Source organism: Portunus trituberculatus, chromosome 42, assembly GCF_017591435.1.
Source record: "Portunus trituberculatus isolate SZX2019 chromosome 42, ASM1759143v1, whole genome shotgun sequence".
In the NCBI taxonomy this organism is placed as follows: domain Eukaryota; kingdom Metazoa; phylum Arthropoda; class Malacostraca; order Decapoda; family Portunidae; genus Portunus; species Portunus trituberculatus.
In genome coordinates, this window is record NC_059296.1 from 805001 (window position 1) to 817500 (window position 12500).

Below are 12500 nucleotides of genomic sequence, written 5' to 3' on the forward strand. Positions count from 1 at the left end.
GTGTAACACGAGTTTCTGCAAATACTTTTAGAGGCGAAAGTACAAATTATTCTAAGTAGAAAAATGTTTTATACACATAGTGCATCTCGAGGCTTTGTTTAGCCATGGGATATAATTCAAGTGTATATATCAGGATGATAGATACAACGCATGTTATGCCGACTCATTTATGTCACAGGAACACCACATCAACTTACTCCATCTTACTGAAGTGTGTGCCATTTTCAAGTCTCTCTCTCTCTCTCTCTCTCTCTCTCTCTCTCAAAATCATGCATTACAATGGGGGCCACCGTGGTATAGTGCGTGGAACCACGCGCGCTTTGGAGGTCGAGGGACCTCCAAGCACAGGGGTTCGAATCCTGAACCACGGTCTGGGTCGGATTAACGGTTCCCTAACATGTGGGCTTTCAGATAAGATATCTTCTTTAGCCCGTAAATTCCCGTGAAAACCCCGTAAAAAATATTTTAAAAAATCAGTCACGGTCTTGGCATGAAATTTACAAAAAGCTGATTCGCTGCTAACCTCAGTTCTCACTCCTTCCCTATCTTCCCGCAAGCAGGCAGGGCATCACGTAGCTTATTACTGCGAAGTTAACATTGTGTTATGTTTAGCGGTATCATAATCTCGTTAAAATTACTCATCTCATTTTCCAGGGCCCTCTTGGCCTCCACCGGGACCTCATCCAGTCCAGTTTACGTTTTAAATTTTCTTCAGAGCTCTCTTGACATCTTATCGTTCTATGCCTCTCATCAGTCTTAGGTATGGTATTCTATCACCATGGTGTTCCAGTGTGTTCTCCGCATTCAGCAGACCATGGAAGTACTCTTTCTATCTCTCTTTCTATCTATCTTCCTTTCATCTCCTAGTATGACTCAAGTTGCATATTTCATCTGTTTCACATGATGTCCTTCGTTGCCTCGTTCCTATTCCTTGGTATCATGTGTGTGTGTGTGTGTGTCTATATATATATATATATATATATATATATATATATATATATATATATATATATATATATATATATATATATATATATATAAGTTGATAGTAGAACATACAGATAAGAAACAGGAATACCAGCAGGGCTTCAATTTCTTCATTTATTTTCCTACCGCAACGTAGCACACACACACAGGTTGGTCCCCGATTATTGATTTATTTATTTTTAACTTTATTTTTCAGTGTTTTGTGTGTTCCGTCATTGCACCTGTTAGTGTTTTTTTCCCCTGCACTGTGTGCCATTTGGTGTGTTTTACCCTTTTTTTTTTGTATTATTTTCCTTTATCCTTTTCAAATGTTTTTTATAAAGTCAGTGAAAGACAGCTTTTTTATGTGTATTTGATTTTGTTCAACCTTTCTACTAGTAGGTCCTGAAGATGCCTTCTATGTAAAGGTGAAACGTCAGAATAAATGAAGATATTGAAGTCCTGCTGGTATATCTGTTTCTTCCTTATGTACGTGCATGTTCGTACATGTTCTATTAACATGTCTGTGTGTGTGTGTGTGTGTGTGTGTGTGTATTATATATATATATATATATATATATATATATATATATAGATAGAGAGAGAGAGAGAGAGAGAGAGAGAGAGAGAGAGAGAGAGAGAGAGAGAGAGAGAGAGAGAGAGAGAGAGAGAGAGAGAGAGAGAGAGAGAGAGAGAGAGAGAGAGAGAGAGAGAGAGAGAGAGAGAGAGAGAGAGAGAGAGAGAGAGAGAGAGAGAGAGAGAGAGAGAGAGAGAGAGAGAGAAAATGGGGTGAGGTGAATAAGTATAAAATATTTGTCCTCACACACAGCAACACACACACACACACACATTCGAGGGTGATAGATGTAATACAGGAAAGAGATGGTTGGGCTGATGGAATATATCTGGATTTAAAAAAGGCCTTTGATAAGGTACCACACCAGAGACTGATCTGGAAACTTGAAATGGTAGGAGGAGTGCATGGCAGTTTACTAAAATGGATGGAAGACTTTTTGGTAGGAAGAGAAATGAGAACAATAATTAAGGACAGACCATCAGAATGGGGATTGGTGGAGAGTGGAGTTCCACAGGGATCAGTGTTGGCACCAGTAATGTTCGCAGTCTACATAAATGACATGGTGGATGGGGTGTCCAGTTATGTGAGCCTATTTGCAGGCGATGCAAAATTGTTAAGAAAAGTGAGATGTGACAAAGATTGCGAACTACTCCAGGAAGACTTGGACAGAATATGGAAATGGAGCTGTACATGGCAAATGGAGTTCAACACGACAAAATGCAAGAAAATAGAGTTTGGCAAGAGTGAAAGAAGAATCAGGAGTATGTACAAGATAGGAAATGAAGACATAAAAACCAGTCATGAAGAAAAAGACCTTGGGGTGACAATTACCAATGACCTATCGCCAGAGAGACATATAAACAAAATAATTGGAGAAGTATTGAACTTATTGAGGAACATAAGAGTGGCGTTCGTATATCTAGATGAAGAAATGATGAAGAAAATAATTACTGCAATGATAAGACCGAGGCTTGAATATGCAACAATACAGTGGGCTCGAACTTAAAGAAACACATAAGGAAACTAGAGAAAGTACAGAGGGCTGCAACGAAAATGGTGCCTGACTTAAGAGATTTGACTTATGAAGACAGACTGAAAAGAATGCAACTTCCAACCCTGGAAAACAGAAGAAAGGGGAGACCTGATAGCAATATACAGAGTGATGATTGGCATGGAAAAATGGATAGGGAAGATCTGTGTATGTGGAATGGAAGAATGTCGAGAGGGCATGGGAAAAAACTAAAATGGCCACTTATAGGAGAGATGTGAAAAATATAGCTTCCCTCATAGAAGGGTGGAAGCATGGAATAGTTTAGGCGTGGAAGTGGTCAACGCAAGGAATATTCATGATTTTAAGAAAAAGCTGGACATTAATAGATATGGAGACGGGACAACACGAGCATAGCTCTTTTCCCGTATGTTAAAATTAGGTAAATACAATTAGGTAAATACACACACACACACACACACACACACACACACACAAACCTTTTATGCTACTTTTTTAATTCATAATAATAATAATAATAATAATAATAATAATAATGATAATATAATAAAAAATAGTAATAATAGTAATGTTCATATCAATAACACTAACTGCACTAGATTCCCCAGGTATATCCACATGAAGACAAGCCAACCAAAATCTACCAATATGTGGATCAACTTTCTATTTATTTATTTATTTATTTATTTTTTCTATTACAGAGTGGTATTGTATTGTTTATAGTGTTGTATAAAAGAACACATTCTAAAAAGTTTGTCGGTAACAGCCTGCTATATGTTCACACAGGCTTTCAAAAGATCCTGTGGAAAGTGCTCATGTAGCATGAATTAAAGTATGAATTTAGGAATTCATAAGAACATAAGAAAAGAGGGAAGCTGCAAGAGACCACCAGTCCTCTACGAGGCAGTCCCTGTGTGTTTAAGCTACCTAGTTCCATCTATCTTCTCCATCCATGAACTTATCTAACCTTCTTTTAAAGCTCCCTATTGACTCAGCTCTGACTACATGACCAATGAGACCGTTCCACTCATCAACCACTCTGTTTGAAAACCAGTTTCTTCCCATTTCTTTCTTAAACCTGAATTTTTCAAGTTTAAACCCATTATTTCTGGTTCTGTTCCTGCTACTGATCCTAAGAACTACATTATACCAATTCATGAAGGCATCCACATGTTTTGTTTTGTGTATGAGTTGTGATTATTCCATTAAGAGTCAGTAGTTTGTGTGTGTATGCACTTCCTGTTAAGGATAGATTGAAACAACTTAAGACATGAAATTAGTTAAAACAATGGTGGCGCAGTGGGACTGTGCGCACTTTGTTGGTCCCAGGGTTCTCAAGCACACTGGTTCAAATCCTGGCCACGGTCCGAGGTTAGGAAGGGCATCCACTCGGGGTAATGGTTCCCAAATACCAAAACCAAAGTCCTCCTGACTCCTCTGTTAGGAGGCACTGTCCTACCCTAATATAATAGGGAAACCAGACATAAAAAAAAAAAAAAAAAAAAAAAAAAAAAAAAAAGCAACTGGCTAAGGAAAAAAAAAAAAAAAAAGTCCACTGGGTTGCCAGCTCCCTTAAAGGTCAAATGACTTATCCAAAAGTCATGGATAAATGTCTTGAAACCTCAAGTTTGAATGATTAAAGTGTCACCTATTTCAGGAATAGCCTGAATATAGACTATGAGCCAGCAAGAAAGAAAAGTAGCCATTAATAGTCTGGATAAAGTTGAGTTAGTTTTCCAGGAAAAGGGTGAGCACAGAATGTAGTATAATAGAAACCTGCTTTGGGTGGTATTATTATTATTATTGTTATTATTATTATTATTATTATTATTATTATTATTATTTACTATGATTATAACAAAAACAATATCTCACAGATGACTGTGCACTGGTGCTCTATGCTTCATGTTGGTGACCAATAAAAAAAAATCTGTATCTAAGGTAACTTTTCACCCATTTCCTCCACTACCAGGTGCGCACAGTCCCAGAATACATGAAGAAAAGGTTTGGCGGCCAGAGGATTCAGATGTACCTTGCCTTACTCTCTCTCCTCTTGTACATTTTTACTAAGATCTCAGTGAGTACCAAAGTACCTCTCCTGTAAAGAATTAATCCTTTTTCTTCTCTTCATGATGTCAACTCTTGGGACCTGGGTCTCCCTTTTAGCTTTCTGTTTGTCTTGACCTTGTCTAAGAGTATCAGTCATGAGCTGCAATAGAGCAGCACTGATTGATATCAAGCCTGGAATCATCAGTGACCACTGATCTTATTTTGTATTCATTTCTAATACAAAAATTTATGACAATTGTACACTTAACAATAACTTCATAGTGAAGAGGAGGAGGAGGAGAAAGTAATAGTAGTAGTTGATTCAACTGTTATATGATGAAAATATCAGTCTTCATTCACAACCTGTAAACCCAGACATTAAAGTTACAAATATCATTCTAAATTACCTAACCTGTACATTAAATTTTGTTTAAGGTCTTCAATGTGATTCAATTGTGTACTTGCTTCATGGTGAACAAACATAAAAATGCTTTTAATAAATAAAAACAAAACAAAGCTCATCCCTGAAGTTATAGGAAGGAAGGATTAATTATACATGTATATCATATTAAAGAAAATTTTTCCTCTTAGTATTAATTCTCCTGTTATACAGGTTGACCTATACACTGGTGCAATATTCATTAACCAAGCCCTCAAATGGGACATTTATGGGTCCATGTTGGCTTTGCTAGCACTCACTGCACTTTTCACTGTGACTGGAGGTCTGGCAGCTGTCATCTACTCCGACACCCTGCAGCTTTTCATCATGCTGAGTGGGGCTTTCTTCATCATGTTCAAAGGTGAGTTGTCTTGATTGTTGAAGGGGGTTTTACTGGAGATACCAAACCTTCACTGCTTGTAATTCAATATAGTACTTGTTTAAAATACATTATATAATACTATATTACACAGTGTTTTTTACTTTTCAGCCTTCCAAGAGGTGGGTGGGTATGAGGCCCTGCAGTACAGGTACATGCAAGCTGTACCAAAGCTTACTTATGAGAACACCAGCTGTGGCCTGCCAAGAGATGACTCCTGGATAATGCTGAGGCATCCTGTGAACTCTGATCTGCCATGGCCAGCTTTTTTGTTGGGGCAGACCCCAGCCTCCATCTGGTACTGGTGTGCTGACCAAGTATGTCTTTTAATCACATATGTACTATAAATCAATATCCCAAGTTCTAGCAAATTATGAAATTATGATCTGAGTAAAAATAACTTCACTATATGATGAACTAACTGATCAGGAAATTGAGCACTGATCAAGGTCTCAAACTTGTATGGGAAGCACATGTAAATCCTCTTTAGTGTCATGTTGTAGTATGTACTATCAAGGAGTATTGGTGACGTATGTAGATCATCAGAACTTTTTTTTTATGGAAGAGGGGAAGCTGGCCAGACAACAAAAAATAAGAAAAAAGGCACACTTGATTGTCAGATTCCTTAAAGGTTATTAGAGTTAGCCAATAGTCTGGGACAAATGTCTTAAAAACTTCCCCTTTTAAAAGAAGTCAAGTCATGGGAAGATGGAAATACAGAAACAGGCAGGGAGTTCCAGAGTTAGAGGCTACATCTACTGGTGAAAGGAACAAGTTAAATACTGTAGTAGGTCAGTGAATGAAAGATAGTGATAGCGAGTGATAAACCTAGAAAGATGTTAAGGTGAATGCTGCATTTGTAGACAAGTATTCCAAATATCAATATCATCTTTGATGAAGAAAGACAGTAGCCACTTTTCTCAAAGGGTATGTATGTATACATATATAATTTTCTTCATTACCACTCTCTTGTCAGTCATTGAAATAGACACTTAATAATTAATAATCTTTCAGGTAATGATCCAGCGAGCACTGGCAGCCAAATCCTTATCCCATGCCAAAGGTGGTACTGTGTTTGCTGCTTACATCAAAATACTGCCTTTCTTCTTGTTTCTCATCCCTGGGATGATCTCCCGTGCCCTCTATCCCGATGATGTTGCCTGTGTCCTGCCAGAGGAATGTATGCGAGCATGCGGATCAAAGTCTTCTTGTTTTAATTCAGCTTATCCTCGTCTTTTGGTGGGAATATTACCACCTGGATTTAAGGGTATAATGTTGGCTGTAATATTAGCAGCTCTTATGAGTGATCTCACTTCCATCTTCAACTCTGCCTCAGCCATGTTCACTCTTGACCTCTGGCCATGCCTACGACCTAAAGCAGGGATCAAGGAACTGTTGATAGTTGGAAAGGTTTTTAGTATTATTGTTGTGGCTCTTTCAGTTGCTTGGGTGCCTATAATTGAGAGGGTTCAGAGTGGTCAACTCTTTGTATACATTCAAAGGGTTGGTGCGTATCTAGCTCCTCCAATTGCTGCTGTTTATTTGATGGCTATCTTTTGGAAACGCATGAATGAGAAGGGAGCTTTTTGGGCTCTCATGGTGGGACTCTTTGTAGGACTCATACGTTTGGTCCTGGACTTCTCTCATCCTCCCCCATCATGCAAAGAGGATGAGTATCGACCACTTGTGATCCGCCTAAACTTCATGTACTTTGCTATGATACTCTTCTGGATAACTATGTTGACAGCAGTGGTTGTTTCCCTCTTCACTGAACCTCCTGAGAACTTCAGGGTGAGAAATTTCTCATGTTGAGGTATTTAAGAATTAATTAGGTTTTGGGATATTTTTTCTGTGATACATATTTCCTTTTACAAAAATGTTAGGGACTAACAAGGGTATTTCTTTCATATTTTTTGTAGTAAAGGAAATTACTTTATCAAATTATTACAGATAACTTAAATATATGAAGATTTTAGTGGTTAATATTCAAATTCTTAAAATTATGGTTTTACTGCATTTTAAAAGGAAGGAAATTATAATTTTGATTCAGTTCATTATAGAGAAGAGTACTTAAGACAAGTGTACCTGTAGTATAAGTCACATACACTTAAAAAAAATATCTATCTGAAATTCAATATTTCAGATAATAAGAACAACTTACTCCACCAGACTGGAAGAAAAATTACGAGATGATGAGCAACCAGATTTTACAGTAGAGATTACTTTAGATGAAACAGTGTCTCCTATGACTCAGGATGATGGCAAGTCCTTCAATTTGTACACCTTGCATAGCCTGGATATATTTCAATATGCACATCACATCAACATTAACCATCTCTCTCTTCCTATTTAACTGTCACTTACTTGGTTGTCTTGCTACATCCAACATGAGGATGGCCATAATAGTTAAGCCTTCTCCATTTCTCCATCCATACATTTCCCTTTCTTGTTCAAGGACTTTGTCTCTATAGCTATACTTATTCCCAATTATTGGCATGAGTTATTCAATTCTTTAAGTTTTTTTTTCCACGTTCAATCAATCAGTTTCAAAAGAAAATCACTACAGTTCCTTTTATTTTCTAAAATAGAATTGAATAATAATTGTTTTTTCCAACACAGAGACCACAACAGAAGTGATATGGGAGAACCATCTTCAGAGGGCCAAAAGGTGTTACATGTGGCTCTGTGGGCTACAAGTGTCACAACACAGCACTAAAAAGCTGGGAGAGCCAGACTACAAACAAGCACTCACATCTTTGAAGGAAGATCCTTTTGTCAAAAAATGTCTTAATATTTGTTTGGTAATATTACTTGCTCTTGGTGTTTTTCTTTATACATATTTTTCAGTAGATCCATTCCCAGAAAATATTAATCTTAGAGAACACCGGGTATAATTAATGTAATTTGTTATACCTGTTGGGAATGATACATGATGAAAATGTTTCTTTCTCTCTCTCTCTCTCTCTCTAAAATGAGTAATCAAATTTAGAAGAAAGATACACAATCCCTCTTAGAACTATCCATTTATTTATCTCTTGACATTTCACTCTTCCAGGAATGTCCTCTGAAGTGGTGTTACTCATTGCCTTTAGCCTCTTTCTCATTACTAGTGTTGCACCTCTTTCATTCTGCTGCTTAATACTACTATGTATTCTGATCTGCTAACTGTGTCTCCCTTCATCCCTTAGTGTTGATATACATGTTTTTCTACTTTCTTTTAAACCTATTCTACCTCCCTAATGCAAAAGAAAACCAGTATTCATAATCCTTCATCCCTTTTATTGATAAACTCTGGAAGTTCCTGCCTGCCTCTATTTCTTCATTCCTACAACTTCAATTCTTTCAAAGGAAGGTACCAGAACTCTTCTGTAGTTTTGGTAATCTTTTTGGCTCTTTTTCTTTGGAGATAGTACCTTACTAGGACTTTTATTATTGTTATCATTATTATTTTTTTTTTTTCTTATTGACCAATGCCCCTCTTCCAAAAAAAAGCTAATAAATGAAAATATATAAAGGCTTAGAACACTGCAACTACTATGGTGGTGGCCATGCTAAGTTAAGGATAGGAAACTGTGTTGTGTAGCAAAGAACTCTGGTAGATCTTAACTTCAATAAAGTTGTGCAGAGTCAGAGTTTCCTGGATAGCCTCTGATTAGTCCTGCAGCAGGACACTGTTTTTTAGAACAACCTTGCATTGAAGTCCCCACAAAGTTTTTTTGCATTTCTGATATCTGTAGGGTGTCTACTTTAAGTATCAGGTGGGTGCCACCCGCGCATCTTTGGGCAAATTACGTAATATGCAAATGAAGTCCGCCATTACCGGATTTTTTTTCATTTTGTCAATAACTAAATGAAAATATGGCTTAATGTAAACATTGAGGTGTCAAAATCTAGGTTTTCTGGTCAGAGAACCTAATGAAGTTGTTTAAAAGATTGTTGCATGTCTTATAAGCTTAATATTATTATGGTAATTATTATAATTTGGTTATTTGTCACTACAAAACCAATACTTGTATAGATTCCAATGCAGACTTGTTCCTAAAAGTATTCTGCTGCAAAACTAAAACCTTTTTTCTTTATTCATGTAATGCATAGAAAATATGACATCCTTTCAATAATATCAACCTTCATGAAGTATGGCCATGGGCCTAAAGGTATTGTGGGCATCACCTTGAAACCCTCTGCAATGAAGAAATGGGCATTCAGTATGCATATCTGTACACAGCTGGAAAGGGATGTAATAGAAATGACTATAGGAGACAAGGCGAAAGATGTTACAGCACACAAGGAGAAAAAGCCAGCGAGGGTCAAGTCTGATAGCGCCGACCGTGTGAGGATTCGTGAGAAAATGTGTCTCTGCTTGGATCCCTTAGATCCTACTGATCATCCTAAGGGAATTGTCAACATTGTGACTGGGCTTATTGCTTCAGATAGCGTGAATGTCGACAAGGCTGTCTACATTGGAAAATCACAGATGACAATTTTTGAGTCTTCATTACCACAGGGATTCTATGGTGGCATCAGCAATAAAGTGGTTACGATGAATACTTCTAAGAAGGGTATAAAAGTTGGAGACAAAGATGTATTTGATGCTAGCCTTATCTATTCTCATGTGCTTGGACTCCAAGTCACGGAATATTGACTTGAAAGATGTTTTGAAGCATGAACTTTCTCCAGTACCCACATCTATGTTCCAAGAGACTGGAGAAATGAGAGTTGCATTAGGAAAGAGTAGCTTGAAAAACAAGCTAAAGGTTAGTGTCTCTTCCCGCTTGGCCAAGGACTCAGATGTAATAATCATGGATGGATGTGCCCTCTTGTGGTGTGTACACTGGCCCTGCAAAGGATCTGTTAAAGACTTTATTGATAATTTCTGCAGTTTTTTAATGCAGAGGACCAGTGAGGCACATGTGTACATCGTGTTCGACCGTTACTACGACTTCAGTATAAAGAGCTCCATGAGATCACATCGTTCAGGACAGTACTGTACAAGGCGCCATCATATTTGTATCACCAGTCCACTTCCTCCACAGAAAGTTATGTTAACTGTTGCAGAAAATAAACGGCAACTAATTACACTGATATGTTCTGAATTGGTGAGGCTTGGACTATCTAGCAATTCATTTCAACACACCCTTGTTGTGACTGGGGAAGAATCAATCCCAGTTGAGCTGATGCATGGGAGGAGATTTGAAAGAGATGATATGATTACAACTCACGAGGAGGCAGATGTCATCATGATCCAACAGGTGGTGCAACTTGCCAAATCTGGTACTAAATCAATCTGTGTAGTTTCAGATGATACGGATGTTTTTGTGTTGCTCGTTCATTTCTATGACCTAGAAAATCTCTCTTGTAAACTTGTAATGGAATCAACAGGGAAAGAACGTGCACTGATAGATATTGAGACAACTGTGAAGACACATGCAAGTGTGGTTCCACATCTGCTAACTGTGCACTGTATATCAGGATGTGACACTGTTGCTCAATTCTTCGGTGTAGGGAAAGGAACAGCACTGAAGGCCATAGAGGCTGGCTTTCACGTAAATACATTGGGAGACCTACAAAGTCCATTGGCTCACGTATATGGTGAAGCTACCACGTTCATTGCCAAATGTTATGGAGTCAACATTGAAGACAATAACACTGAGAAGTCAGACATCAGACTTGATGTGTGGTTAAAAAAAATGTCTCAAAAGGTCATTACCTCCTACAACGCAGGCTTTCAAAGAGAATGTGAATCGTGCTCATATTCAGGCTGCAATTTGGAAGACTGCCTTATCTACCAATCCTCCAACAGTTGATGTCACAAAGTATGGCTGGAGCAGAGATGATGCATCAAAAACTTTAAAACTTTGCCATCAGATGTTCAACTAGCACCTCTTTCTGTGCTTGAATTAATTAAGTGTGGATGCTTCTCCAAATTACCATGTAAAAATGCCAAATGTGGGTGCAAGGCAGCTCACCTTCCCTGCACATTCTTCTGTTCATGTATCAATAATAATGTCTGCCTAAACCCATATAACAAGCAAACTGATTGTGATGATGATGATGATGATGATGAAGCTAGTGGAATGACTGAATCATGATTTGGATGAATGAATAGGTTTAGTGACAAAGATAACATTTGTATTTGACATTTAGCGTATTTGTGGTAGGCCAACTGGTAATTAGCATAATACAGCATATATAAGATACAAGACAGTCTTTTAAATAACTTCATTAGATTCTCTGACCATAAAAACCTAGGTTTTGACACCTCAATGTTTACATTAAGCTATGTTTTCATTGATTTATTGAAATAAAAAAAATCCGGTAATGGCGGACTTCATTTGCATATTACGTAATTTGCCCAAAGATGCGCGGGTGGCACCCACCTGATATTTAAAGTAGACACCCTACAGATGTGGGGACTCCAATACAAGGTTGACCATAGATGCTTTAGGACTAGATGCAGTACCTTGTGAAATGTTTTTATTAAAATCCAGGTGTAAGATGTCATAACTATTTCCATCATCTGTAGCCTCGTATACTTTACTATAAAAATTCAACAAGTTTTTAAGGCAAGACTATCCTTTCATAAAGCCATGTTGTGAGTGATTCATCAAGTTGTGCTTGTTTAATGTAATATATCAACAAAATATTTATAAATATTTATACAACTCATCAGAATTTATCTGCATTAATCCCCCCCCCCACCTTTGCCCCTTCCATCTCCCCTGCCCTCACATTGCCCATCTCAGCAAGACATGATCAATAGAGTAAAGCAACAAAAAACTCATCTTTAATTGCTATGAATTAAACTTACTGAATAAAGAAGAATTTCCTGAAAATGCTGAAACATTAGAAAGAATTATCATGGGCTCTAATGCATTTAAATTTCCACATATCAAAGTTTTATATATATACACAAATAAAAGATTTATGACCTTCTCCCTGCTTCCCTCTATCACTTACTTCAGTAGAGGAGACACACGCCTTCACTTCATTTTTACTATTTTGAGAAGTGTCTGGAATGGAAAATTTAAATGCTATTCGCTGGCATTCAGACCTAGTGACAATGAGAACAAAGCCTAAAAAA

General features: G+C 37.5%; 1 protein-coding gene across 2 annotated transcripts in view; it reads left to right on the forward strand.

Annotated features, from left to right (window-relative positions):
- LOC123517651 (sodium/glucose cotransporter 5-like) overlaps positions 1-12083 on the forward strand; it is a 22348-nt gene extending 10265 nt beyond the window's left edge. For both annotated transcript variants that reach the window (XM_045277963.1, XM_045277964.1), the window contains exons 5-10: positions 4525-4629; positions 5215-5401; positions 5531-5736; positions 6434-7210; positions 7563-7680; positions 8039-12083. In XM_045277963.1, coding sequence (XP_045133898.1) covers positions 4525-4629; positions 5215-5401; positions 5531-5736; positions 6434-7210; positions 7563-7680; positions 8039-8313 — 1668 coding nt within the window. In that variant the 3' untranslated portion in view covers positions 8314-12083. The remainder of the gene's footprint in view (positions 1-4524; positions 4630-5214; positions 5402-5530; positions 5737-6433; positions 7211-7562; positions 7681-8038) is intronic.
- Positions 12084-12500: the final 417 nt, after the last annotated feature.